This window comes from Miniopterus schreibersii (assembly GCF_964146895.1).
Source record: "Miniopterus schreibersii genome assembly, chromosome: 1".
NCBI lineage: Eukaryota > Metazoa > Chordata > Mammalia > Chiroptera > Miniopteridae > Miniopterus > Miniopterus schreibersii.
This window is the reverse complement of record NC_138101.1, coordinates 79,575,119-79,589,038: the sequence shown is the minus strand read 5'-3', so window position 1 is coordinate 79,589,038 and position 13,920 is coordinate 79,575,119. Positions and strand designations below refer to the sequence as shown.

The 13,920-nt window shown below is 36.6% G+C and overlaps 1 protein-coding gene across 2 annotated transcripts in view; it reads right to left on the bottom strand.

Annotated features, from left to right (window-relative positions):
• The window catches only part of MASTL (microtubule associated serine/threonine kinase like), a 32,518-nt gene that overhangs the window by 2,916 nt on the left and 15,682 nt on the right, over positions 1–13,920 (bottom strand). Inside the window, exons 7-11 of one of the 2 annotated variants that reach the window (XM_081143876.1) lie at positions 11,436–11,608; positions 8,116–9,258; positions 7,062–7,200; positions 1,661–1,774; positions 1,472–1,573 (exon numbers count right to left, since the gene is read on the bottom strand). In XM_081143876.1, the coding sequence (XP_081000002.1) occupies positions 1,472–1,573; positions 1,661–1,774; positions 7,062–7,200; positions 8,116–9,258; positions 11,436–11,608 (1,671 nt within the window). Of the gene's footprint in view, positions 1–1,471; positions 1,574–1,660; positions 1,775–7,061; positions 7,201–8,115; positions 9,259–11,435; positions 11,609–13,920 lie in introns of those variants that run through there. The other variant, XM_081143877.1, reaches the window with a different exon arrangement.

The following is a 13,920-nucleotide window of genomic DNA, read 5'->3' as shown; positions in this document are numbered from 1 at the left end:
CCTTTCTTCTGTCTCCACTTATTTTGAGTAAATTACAGTACATTATAGCCATTTGCTGAACAATGGTTTCTCAACTTCAGCACAATTGACATTTGGGACTGGATATTTCTTTGTTGTGGGGACTGTCCTGTGCATTGTAGGATGTTGAGCAGACTGCCTGTCCTCTACCTACTCAATGCTCCAAACAGCTATGACAACCAAAAATGTCTCCAGACAATGCCAAATGTCCTTTGGCAGCAAAGTTACCCCAGTTGAGAGCCCTTGTTCTAACATCAGTTTTAGAGCTCAGTTGTCAAATGTTTGCGGCCTCACTTTACACAGATTTTTGCTCAAATTCCACTTTTCACAGCTCTTCCTGACCACTCCATCTAAAAAAAAAGTCTCCTGCCATCACTTTCTATTCTCTCACTCTGCTTTATCTTTTCTTTTTAATCCTCACCCGAGGATATGCTTTTCATTGAGTTTAGAGAGAGGAAGGGAGAGGGGGAGAGAGAAACATGCACCCCAACCAGAGATCAAACCCACAACCTGGGTATATGCCCTGACCTAGAATAGAACCCTCGACCCTTCCGTGCACCAGACAAGGCTTTAACCACTGAGCCACACCGGCCAGGGCCTGCTTTATCTTTCTTCATAGTCCTTACCACCAGATGACATTATGTCATGGATGCATTCGTTTACTTCCTGATTTTCCACTAGAATATAAGATCACATCTACAGGGTACCTCCAGCACCCGAAACAACACTCTCTGGCACCTAGAAGTCACTCTATAGGATTTGTTAAATAAACAAACAAACAGTGCATCTTACTAGAGGTAATACCCAGAAGCTGATGAAAATGACCTGTTACTAAAGCTAAATTTTCTAAATATACCCTACTTCACATGGAAATGTGTTTTGGGACATAATGCTTATTTGTCTCTCTCTCTACACCTTGTTACAAAAAGGATGTTAGGGCAGCTGATGAGATTTACTAGAGGTTCAAAACTGTAGTTTAACATATCCCCGCAGTAGGAAAAAACCACTGAATGGATCATAATGTACTAATTTGTCTTATTTGAGGTAACCTGGCACCTGATACATTTGTCAGTCAATAATGGTATCAGAAACGAAGCAGCAAGAAATTACAGAATTAAAGTTTTGATAAAAAATATTCTTGTATTTGTTGATGGTTAACTTTATAAGGCTCTGATAAACCTAAGACACTGACAAGATAAGCCTGTTTCAGGTACCTGCTTGAGATTAATAAAATTCCATGAGTGACTGTCACAACCTGACCACATTACATTTTAATGTAGACTAAGGACAAATATATTAATGGATACCTAGAGGGAAAAAATAAACTAAAATTCTTTTAAATCAAACGTAACAGTTAAATTATCTGTAGCATTGTGAATTTCATGTCATTATTAACATTCACCCCCCTGGAACAAATCAAGGGTAAAAGAGTTTATTAATACAAAAACCTTACCTTTCATTCCAGCTCTCTTAGTATCATCAGTGGTTAAAAGTATTTCTACTGCACTTTGAGCATCATCAGATAACTTTTCTTCACCTTCAGGCCAAGGGATATCTATAAATACAAATAAGCTTATTGATCATTGCTCAAAATAATGCACAGAGGTAAATTAATCTATCTTAATAGGAGAAAAAGAATCACCTCTTTTCAGAATATTCTGGAATACTTGTTGTGGTGTTTCATCATTGAAAGGGGGAATTCCTGTTAGAAACTCAAACAAGCAAACTCCAAGTGCCCACCAGTCTACTGCAGGACCTGGAATTTAAGAGGACATAGTTGAACTTGCAAGCATTTTCTACAAATGTTTGACCAACTAAAATTAATACATGGATATTTGGGCACAATCAAAGCATTCATTTCCTAAGGCTTTCTTCTGTCTTCATAAGGTGCAAAAAGTCAAATGATCTTCATTTATGCAATATGGCAATTACTTTCCTTCTCTATTCTCTAAGAAGTTAAAATTAGCGATTAATACAGCTAGTTAAAAGTTAAAGCTATTGCCCAGCTGGGCGCGGCTCAGCGGTTGAGCATCGACTTAGGATCTAGGAGATTGTGGTTTGATTCCCGGTCAGGGCACATGCCTGGGTTGGGGGCTCGATTCCCAGTCAGGGGCGTGCAGGAAGCACCAAATTAATGACGACTCTCTCATCATTGATGTTTCTATCTCTCTCTCTCCCTCTCCCTTCCTCTCTCTGAAATCAATAAAGATATATTTAAAAAAAAAAGTTAAAGCTATCTTTGGTCATTTGTTAATAATACCTCTGGTATTCTGGATAGTTACTTGTTCTAAATCCTAAAATGCAACCAAGGAATGCATTTAATCTAAAGGTTATTCTCTAAAATAGTTACAGCACTTCTCAATTTCAAATCGGGAAACAATTTAGATGGTTTCATGTTCCACTCTTCACAAAGGTATGAGATGAGGTAGCAGTATTTATACTAATTGGAGGATAACCTGGTAATTATGGAAAGAAAGCTTTACTTACAGAATGTTTTCATGCGCTTTATTCCTTTTAAAATCACAGAGGGATAAACTAGTTTAACAAGGAATATTCACTTAACTACAGCTTGAGGTAATTAAGAGGTAAGTCTTAATAAGTAAGTAAAACTAACTTCTAAATAATATCTTTACTGAAAGCACCATCTATATACAGAGATGTTTTAAAGGATTATTTTAAACATGACCCTACAATCTGGCTTATCCTTTTGTTTAGTTCTGTCTACGAATAAGGTGTTTACTAAGCAAAGGTTAACTTTAGTCCAAAAATGGTTAACTTCAATATAAATTTAGAACAGGGACTCTGGCCTAGTGCTAAGTTGGCCTGGAAATTACTCTTTAAATTCAATTTCACAAAATACATTATGAAGGTTAAGCAACTGCCACCCATTTTAAAACAAGTAGGAAAGCATTGTGAAATCTGCCATTAGGAAAAATAATCGCATGCATATAGAATGCCTTTTCACCTGCAAGCCACATAACCCCCATTTTCCCTGAGAACACAAGATGTAAACAGTCTATAGGCCTCTATTTCTTTAGTAATCACTATAAAAACATACAAACCACCTCAGTTAGTAGATCTTTTAAGCAGCACTGAGAAAGTATTCCCACGGATTAGAAAATATAACCAAAGAACAGAAAAGTAGGGGACACCAGGAAAAAACATACATTTTATTTAATTCACTTAGGTTAGAAATTAGGACCCTTCGACCAGCTCAGCCAAGATGTACTCATGTCAAAAACACACAGGTTTTCTCCATGGATATGTCACGCATACCCATATATGTGAGTCAAAGTCTAATAAGATCATATATTGTGATTAATTGTAGTGATTCTATCATTAGCCAGAGAAAGAGAACTTATTTTCTACTACTGACTTTCTAATTCATAACCCACTTCTGTAATTTGTATATTGATACTGTTTATACCTTTTTGTTTTCTCATAATAATGGAATTGTTTAGAAAATTCCAGCCATTTTGTAGCTGCTAATTTTAATATTTTTATCAAGCCTATTTCCTCTATTACAATAAAAAAGTGGCACCTTCACTCTGCTACCATTAAAAGTTATAAAAAATGCTGCATGCCATTTGTTTTCACAGAGAAGAGCAACCTCTCTGGACATCTTCCTGCTCAGAAGACAGAAGACACTTCATTTTTATATTTCATAAGTGAGCTGAAGTGAAAATAATTTTTTTCTGCAATGCGATCTAGTTATACTTTGACTTTTTGGTTTAATGTGCTTTGCCATATTAAAGAGAAGCTCACTCACCCAAAGTCAGAAATCCTGCAGGTAAGAAAACAGTAGTTAGGCACATGGTATTAAAATTCTGGGTTCATTCTCTCATGCACTGAACTAGATACCAGGGATTGTGCCAGATACAAGAACAAAGAGCTTTTCCTCAGGAAAAGATAGCCTACTTTGGGAGATAATTTTAACACAATGTTAAGAGAGCTGAAAGAAAAATATGCACAAGTAGCTGTGCGAGACTGGCCAGAGTTCCTATATCTGCTTGGTGAAGGGAAGACCATGGGGGGTGTCAGAGGAGTCACAGCTGTACCTCAGCATGGTGGGAAATAGAGAGGTACACATACAAGAAGCAGCAAAGAAACGAAGTGACTGGCCCTGGGGCCTGGGATCTGGGGGAAGAGGTAGAGAGCTAGGGTTCTTTTTTCCCCTTTGATTATAAATTGCTTTGTACTATTTGTTATTTTAAAAATGATGTATCAAATTACTTTTATAGAAAATAAAAATTTAAAAATATATCACTAGATAGCTGAGGTAACTAGATGCCCCACTAAAATAGTGGCAAGATCTGATAAAACAAACCTTTACATTTGAAGCTTACTCTCGTACTGTATCCTAAGTTAGAGAACATGCAAACTGTAATATAGGAAATGACTTAGCAAAAGGGCACTATACAGTTAAGTGCCCAGAGGAACTCAGTTGCTTTGGCTAATAAAGGGGAATAGTAAATGTGTCCACTTTCAACAATGAAGAGATTTTCTCAATGGCTACTGAGTGCTGCCCAGGAATTCTCCTGAAGTGCCACCTGGAGGGAAACCTCAGACACTAGTCTTAGGAAACTTTCTTAAGCTTTTGTAGTGAAGAAAAATATAATAACTAATTATAACATAGGTAGAATGACATAAGTTTTAAACAGTTTCTAATTCAGTGATATAGCATGAATAAGTAAATCTCTGTAATTGATCAAGGGATACTTTACAGAAGAGGTGACATTTGAACTGATCATTGATGAGAAGAAATTGGACAGGAAGATGATTGGGGACTGGATTTTCTAAACTAAGGCAAAATACTTGTGCAAAATAAGGAAAATTAGAAAATAACTGTGTCTAAGAAGTGGGATGGGAACATAAGGACTATAAAGAGAATCTCTTTGAGAGAGGTGGCTACTATGACAGCTTAGAGCCTCATATGCCATGATCAGTAATCTGGCTTTTGAAGAGCCAGCACAGTTTTTCAAGGAAGGAAATAGCATGAATCATGTTATGTTTTAAGAGGGAAATCTGGATTTTGTGCTGCTGTCCTCTGGGATGCTCGTGGTCTTTCCTACCTTGGACTCCGGGTCTTTAAAAGTGGGGCAAGCGTGTAGTCATGGGAATAGAATAATTTAAATGGAATCAAAATCTAGATTGTAACATATAAAACAGCTCAGCTATCTATGCATTTTCTATGGTTTTCCAATAAAATATATTAAATTTACAATCAGAAAGAAAAATAATAAATATGAGGGGGGAAAAGAGGTAAAATCTGGTAGAAATGATTATTCAATAGAATGAAGTTGAGGAGATCAGAAAGAAAGCTATTAAATGAAAGAAAGGAAAAGATGCAGAGATAGTGGCAGAGATGAAAAGGTGAGGAGAAATACTGCAGAGATATAATCAACCAGATTTAAATGCCTGAATGTAGGGACAATGTCTGTGTCACCACAAAGATGAGGAAACTGAGATAGGGAGCAGAGGAACAGAAAGCTGGATGACAAGTCCAGTTTTGTTTTGAACATATATTTTTATTGATTTTAGAGAGAGGAAAGGAGAGGGAGGGAGGGAGAGAGGGAGACAAACATCAATGATGAGAGAATCATTGATTGGCTGCCTCCTGCAAGCCCCCCGCTGGGGATCAACAAGTCAAATTTGACAGGCAGCATTTGAAAGATGGATAGAACATTAAATAGATACCAGGCCATGTGCTGCCTAGTGAAAGTCAGGATTAGAGATCAATATTTGGGAAACATCAACATGGATCCAATCAAAGTCACGGGAGTGATGAGATTAACGGAGCATGTGCCTCGAAAAGAGTAAAGGGCAGATTTGAAGAACGTTCATATTTACAAGAGATAAGAAAAAAACTGAAGAGTAGCAATAGAGGTAAGAGAAGTGAAACTGAGAAGAGGCTGGCAGATTTGTAAATAATGACATCATAGGTGATTGCTGGTAAAAGTTTCAGTTAAATAATTGGGATAATCAGATTGCCAAAGCAAAAATGCTCAGGCAAAGAAAAGGCAACTTTTGAGAAGTTCGGTAATGAGAGGAAGATAAGGGTGGAGACTGATTTTCAGACTAGGGAAAAAATCCAGCAAAGAAATAAAAATATGGCAGGTGGGGTGGGGAAGATGAGAGATGACCACCAAAAGAGCCCAAAGGGAAGGGAAGTGATTACTATCAAGATGCAGAAGAAGGGGTGTGTTGTGGGTTGAATTATGCCCCCCTGAAAAAAGGTAAGTTCAAGTCCTAACTCTGAGGTTCTCTGACATTTGGAAATACGGTCCTTGCAGATATAATTGGGTTAAGATGAAGTTACACTGGAGCAGGGTGGGTTCCCAATTTAATATGACTGGGATCCTTATAAGAACACAACCATGTGACCATACGGGAAAAGACCACATGAAGAGGGAAGATTAGAGTGATGCATTTACAAGCCAAGCATGGTCTTGTCAACAACCTTGATTTTAGACTTGAGCCTCCAGAACTGTTAGGCCATAAATTTCTGTTGTTTTGAACCACCCAGTTTGTGGTACTTTGTTATAGTAGTCCTAGGAAACAAATACAGTTCAATTTCACAATGCAGGAAGGGAAAAAAGGGTAAGGGAAAATGTCATCCTTTTATTCCTATGTTGCATTTGGAAGGATAGCTGGTTTCTGGCTTGACCCTTCTGGTGAGGGTTTAAGTGAGTAAGCTCTAAACAGGAATGCTTCTGCAGATTGAACAGAAGTTTAGGGTCAGCTTTGTATTTTTGAGCCCAAACAACAGATTTGAGGAGATGCTTAGAGCAAAAATAACCAGGGATGAAAGGTGGGGCTTCTCTAGATCACTGAGACTATATCAGAAGCAAAGAACAAATGGCTGCATGTCTTCTTTTTCTGTAATAAATGCCATATATAGGAGGAAAGAGTATTGCATGAGTTAATTTTCTTTTACTTTAGGTAATCCAAGTACCAAAGAAATTTAAAACAATTTTACCTCAAAAGAAAGTGTAGTGATAGGTAACACTTCAAAAAATTACGACATGTATGCCTTGCCTTACCATGGGCCCTGCCTAATAACAGCTCAGGTGCAAGGTAGTCTGGAGTGCCCAGGATTCGCCCGTCATCCACTGGGGCTGCACCTCTTCTCACACTCTTTGGAGTTCGATATGGAGTTTCTGACTTGACCTGATTTGGGGTCTGCCAATTTAAAAAGAGTTTTTAAAAGACAATAAATATCTTAATTCCTTTTACAGTGAAAAGAAATGTCAAAACAAAAAAGCTGGGCATAAAGGACATACGCACAGCCTTAATTTTGAAAAAGGACTCATAACTAATTATAATTACATAAAGTCCTCATATCTAATGATATTCAATAGCTTAGGCAACACCAACTATTTCAATAAGATCTGGATATGCAAGAAACAGTGAAAAAGTCGACAAGAAAAAGCTCCTGATAGCAGAGATTAACATAAGCTCAAGAAGTCACCGAGGGAGCCTGAGGTTGACAAATGACTGAGATATTAGAATAATACATAAGGTAGAACTAAATATAAATAACCTCTTGTGCTAACTGGAGTTTGAGTGTTTAAGATATTTTGTTGTCTCAAGGACTCTGTGAGACCAGCAGGATAGAGATCATTATATTCTACAGACAGATGGAAGAAAACAGAGGCTCTGAGGGTAAGGGACTTCTAAGTCTCTTAGTAAGTTCTGAATAGGAAACCCAAGTTGTAACTCTAAATTCAAGTTTCCACTTTTTTATTATGATGTCTCTCCAAGGGGGAAAAAAGATAAAGGGTTAGAAAATAAGAACAAAATAAGATACGAAATATATATTTTCAACTTTTTTTTTTTCTATAAAAAAGAGATCATCTAAATATGTTCTTAGAAGACAGTAGAGTGGACTTAAATATGTGAAAGTATATAGAACAGTACAACTACTAGCTTTACCTTTAAACTGCATTAAAACTTCCAACAATCCATAGATTTCCAACAAGTAAAACAAAACTATAGCCTTAATATCATATAGTTTAGCTGAGAGGCAAGAGTCTGGCCTTCATAGTTTACTTTTCTACCATCCAAAGAACAAAGTGTTAGAAAGTTATAACATACCTGATATGGCAAGGAGGGTCTTTCTTTTTGAGTAGGGGTTATGGCCATGGGATATGAACCACTATAAGCACACGAAATATCCATTGGATCTAAATTAATGCTCATTTTGGATGGTTCTGAATTACTGGATACATTAATATGGCTGTTAAAACTTCGAAAAGCTACAGCATTTCTTTTAGAGAAGGTTAATGTTTTCAACGCCTCCGAAGAAGGAGCTAACATTTTTTGGTTACTTTCTTGGAGAGCAGGATTCCCATCACCTTTTGGTAAGCCACCTTCATGGCAGCAGAGTGATACACTAAGTAGGTCTTCAATATTTGATTCTTCGAAAGAAGATTCTTTGATGCTTTTGTTTGGATCTAAGGACCGCTTTTCTAATGGACTTTCCATTAGAGAAATTCCAGGAAAAGATGAATCAGAGTCCATATAAATACTTTTAGAAGCTCTATCATCATCAGAACATAGAAAACTAGAACTTAAGTTGTCCTTGTTATTCTTGTCACAATCTTCATCCAGTTCACACATAAGGTTTTTTGCTATCATTGGGACGTTTGTTTTTTCTGGTGTTTGTTGTTTATCCATAAAAGAGTCAACCATGTTCTCCTTACTAGCACAGTCATTTTGCTGACTTCTAAATACCAATAACTTAAGGTTCTGAACTTCAGTCGTTAAGCCTGTACTTTGATTTGTATAACAATCTCTCATTTCATTACTGTGCTTATACTCTATACAACTTTTTTTATTTTGTATAGTTTTCTGACAAGGACTGGAGTCGACTAATTCAAAATGTCTCTTAACACTTCTTTTCCCAAGGTGCTCTTCAACCAAACGAGCAGAATCCATAGCCCCCTGATTTGACTGATGAAAACCAGGCTGTGTTGTGTCAGCAGCAGTATTCACATTATTTATATCCAGTTCTCTTGCTTCCCAAGAAACCTGCCCAGAAAAGCATTTTTTAGCATGGTTTGCACAAGAGCTTCCACTGGCAGGAATGGCACTACTGTTCTGAATGGGAGAAAGGGCTAACTCAAGATCCTTCTTACTGAAACTTTTGGTCTCGATGGCATTTGTAACTTTTGTACATAAAGGCTTTTCGATTGTGTCCCAACATATCATTGCAGAGCCCAGTGCATCGTCACTTTCCTAAGGGGAGAGGGAGGAGCTTTCTTTAGTTGTATAAAGCTGAGATTCTTTAAGCTGCTAAACCATTGTCCACTTAGGTGGAATAAATGATCCCATAAACTATTATGCTATCTATTCCCATTTTCCAATGGGACAAAAGAACGATGATAACAGAGAATGAAAAAGCAACATAAACAATTACAGTATACATTTATACACATTATATTGAGAGAAATACTGGTCTAAAATGTAAATCAATTATTCTATAATACTTATTTGATAGTATATTATATGTTATTCAAATAGAACAAATTACACTTGATCTTAGCCAAAAGGCCAGGATGCGATCAAATAGAACAAATTAACAGGCAACATATTTAGACAAATTTTGGGGCTAAGGCTACATTATGCACCTACCTGCTTTGCAATAGTATGCATGATTCTGTTTTGAACTGCAAAATGTACAGGGCTTGATATGAATATAGTTAATAGAAAATTATAGATCAAAAATTTTATTAATGCAAACATGTATCACTTCAAACAAGAATAATAAAACCAAGCTGATAAGGACGAGGCTACATTAGTGGTAATTTATAATGAAAAGCCAAAAATAACATGAGTTAAATCCATTGTTAATAAGTTGAATTAATGATACATTGATAACAAAATGCTTTTCTTGAAAACTGAATTCTAAACCATCTGCAGGTTCTCTTGGATGATATGAGCTCTGTACCTAATATTGCCAATTGGTGCATGGTAATCAGGATTTTTACAAGATTACTCAATTAGAGGTAATCTTTAATAACTTTAATAGTGCCTATTTTTGACATGTGAAAATGAAATATTTACTTAGTAGTAACACAGAGCACTTAGTCATGACCCAAACAAAACTCCCAAATTACACTTCATTGATCAGAGAGCACAGAAAATGATGCACTTGGGAATTAGTACAGGGTTTATCAGGGGTCCCCTGTCATTCTGCTGATCATAACTTAAGAAGCATCACTATAATCTAATCACTGCATTCCTCAGGGATGCAGAAGTAGGAGGAAGAAGGCAAAACTGTGTACAGTTGAAATAGTATATTTCTTTCTTGAATAGGACAAAAGTGAAATAATAGTACAAGGAATGCAAATCTGGTTTTCTGTAACATATACATATTACCTATAGATCAGCCTATAAGGAGAGAAGGGGAAAAAAAAAAGAAATCCCGCCTTAACTAAAAAATAATTTGACTTTACTCCTAAAATGCAAATATCCAACAATAATAAAGAAAATCATATGACTGAGAATAGGAGCAAATACAATCCAACGAAAGGTTTATTTTTGTGCACTAAAATTATTCTAATCTAATACTGTTATTATTATTATTTTTAATCCTCACTTGAGGATATGTTTCCATTGATTTGAGGAAGAGAGGTAGGGAGAGGTAGGGAAAGGGAGGGAGAGGGAAGGAGAGGGAAGGAAAGGAAGGGAGAGAGAGGAGGAGAGAGAGAAACATTGATCGGTTGCACCTGAACTGGGGATCAAACCTGGAACCTGGGTATGTGCCCTGACCGGGAACCAAATCTGCTACCTTTTTGAGCTGCACTGGCTAGGGCTAATCTAACATTTTATTGAAATTTTATGAGGGCAACTTTATTATAATTTAAATTTTTAATTCCTCTCAGATTTAACAGCTTTTAAAAAGAGCAAAAAGAGAATATATAAATTAAGTAAATTCATTCATTTAGCAAGCAATTTTCTTAGAATAGATACTTTTAAAGGTACACTTATATTATCTTTGTGGTGTAACAGTTATTTCTGATCCAGAAGAGTTGCCATTCCATTAAATGAGAAACTGGCAGAAAACAGTACAGAAGGAGGCAGTGTGTTTAAAAATAAGATATAGGTTAAAAAAAATCAACAGTAGGAAATTTTTTAAAAAAGTCTATTTAGATGCATAGAAGCCAAACATTTACTACCAATTTAGAGAAAAAATTTAGAAAGTTACATAAAGTGAGAATAATTTCACATTTGAATGAGAAATACAATATTTTTAAAGAATTTTACAGGATATACAGGAAAATGAAGACTATCTGGACTGTCATTCATGTAACAGTTTCATTTCCATACAGAATTTAAGTGAAAAGGTAAAACGTATTTCTATCAATTTCACATACATAACTGGTTATGGTTAAGATAAATTTCAGTCTAACCTGGCAATCCTTTTCCCATGTGGGACTGCTGTGGCATTCAGATTCCATACTGGATACAAAAGTGTAGGATTGACTACTGGCACTGGATGTAGCCAGCCTTTTCCTAGACTGGAGTAGATTAGAAGTTAGACACTTTACAGGCATTCCTGGGTTGGAGGCAACTGTTTCAAGACCTGTAGGGAAGAGAAAATATTGAAGCTTATGTTACATCTTTCTTAGTTCTCCTCACCGAACCTGAATCTTCACAGATAATTAAGCAAAGTATTAAGTATTGCACATCAGAGCTATTTCTTTTTCTTTTTTTGTTAATTCTCACCAAAGGATATTTTTTCCATTCAAATTTGGAGAGAGAGGAAGGGGGAAAGGGGAAGGAAAGGGGGAGAGGGAGAGGGAGAGAAAGGGAGAGAAAGGGAGAGAGAGGGGGAAAAAGGGAGAGGAAGACAAAGGGAGGGAGGGAAAGAAACATAGGGGCAGAGGATTGAACCTACAACCCAGGTAGGTGCCCTTGACCGGGAATTGAACCAGTGACCCTTCAGTGTGCAGGACGACACTCTAACCAATGAGCCACACTGGCCAGAGCACATCAGAGCTATTTCTATTAAACATTATCCAATCTACAAGGATGGCTTTTGGTGTTTTTGGCATATAAATGTTGTCCTGAGAGTTAAAGAAATACTCTCAACATTTGTAAAGTAAAAATCAGGAGAACAAAACTAATTTATAATTAGGAGCAAATCCACTTCAATATTCATTACCCAATTTGAAACTTTTTTTCCTTTATTTTATTTTATTTTTTTAATCTTCACCTGAGGGTATTTTTTCCCATTGTTTTTCAGAGTGGAAAGGGGGGAAGGAGGGAGGAAGGGGAGAGAGAGAGAGAGAGAAACATGGATGTGAGAGAGACACATTGATTGGTTGCCTCAGGCACATGGCCCTGGTCGGGGTGGGGGATCGAGCCTGCAACCCAGGTATGTGCCCTTGGCCAGAATCGAGCCCAGGACCCTTCAGTCCCCAGGCCAACACTCTAACCACTGAGCCAAACTGGCTCGGGCCATAAGGGATTTCTTTAAAAACCACTGAGTAAAACAAGTAATGGTAAATTGGCTAAGAGTGAGCTAGCACTATCAACACGATATATATTCCTTCATCGTATACATAAATAATGATGCCAAAAATTATCGCTCCTGAACTTTTAATTAGACACAACAGACAATCATGCTTTTACCAAAGACCATAATACATAAAATATGAAGATTTTATGCCTATATAAATAGATACCTTTATCTTGTTTCCCTTCTTCCAAAATGGGTGAACACAACTTTAATCTCAAATAAATTTTTAATCTTACAGCTTTTTGATTTACTAAATCTTACTAGAACTTTAAATCTGGAAGAATTTCAAAGTCCATCTGAGACAACTTTCTTTTTGGTACATAAATCACGTCAGTGGAATTCCTGAAACTCAATTGACACTGACCTTGATATTTGACCACACTGTTCAGCTGCCTTTCCCTGTAATGTGGAATTTGTGCCTAATCCAAAGCCATGTGCATACTGTGTATCTGCTAATGAGTTATTTCTGGATCACTGATAAGATCAGACCATTCCCTACTTTGGAACTTTTGATGGCTCCCCTTTTCTACACTTAAATTCTAGGTTCCCTGTAAGGACACTTGATCCTTCCCAATCCATCTGCTAAGATTTCTTTTCCATTGCACATACTTCCCATTCTTACATAACACGTTAAGTCCCTAGGTGTGAAGGCAGAATACACTTCCGTATGTCCATGCCTTTGCTCAGGCTGGTGCCTCTATCTGAAATGCCCTTTCCCACCACTATACTTGGAGCTATTAAGTTCATGTTTCCTTTTCTGGGTCTAGCTTGGTTGTTATTTATTTTATAGGACTGTTGTTACCCTTTTATACCTGTAATCACCACAAAATTAAAATTTCTTCTGAGGCAAGGATGTTTCTTATCCATCTTTATATCCACACTACAGAGCCCTGAACCTATCTAATTCTGACTAGATTAAAGAACGACTAAGGGAGTTGCAATTATTTTTTCTTAAGCTAAGGCTATAAAACAACATAGGCATATTACGTATTTTAGCAATCTTTGTTTATCTAAGCTATATATATGTCAGCCATTTTCATTATTACAGTGGGTTTTGATAGAAGAAACAAGATTTCTTAATTTGGAGGAAAGGTAAGCAAACAGAAAATTGTACTTGCAATCAGGACTCAGCTTACCCATTTACTAGTGTGTAACTACGCATTTTCAAATATTAGCTTTCTCATTTGCAAAAAGAAGACAACGTTATATATGTTCTAGATATGTACAGATTTGTTGACCAAATTCAAAATGAGGCAACATCCATGAAAACAACTAATACTAATTAATTATTCACATTCCCACGATGAAGAACATGACTGCAGAGAACTAAATAGTCCATTGTTGCCAAATTAAAAAGGGTGACGTTAAGTGCC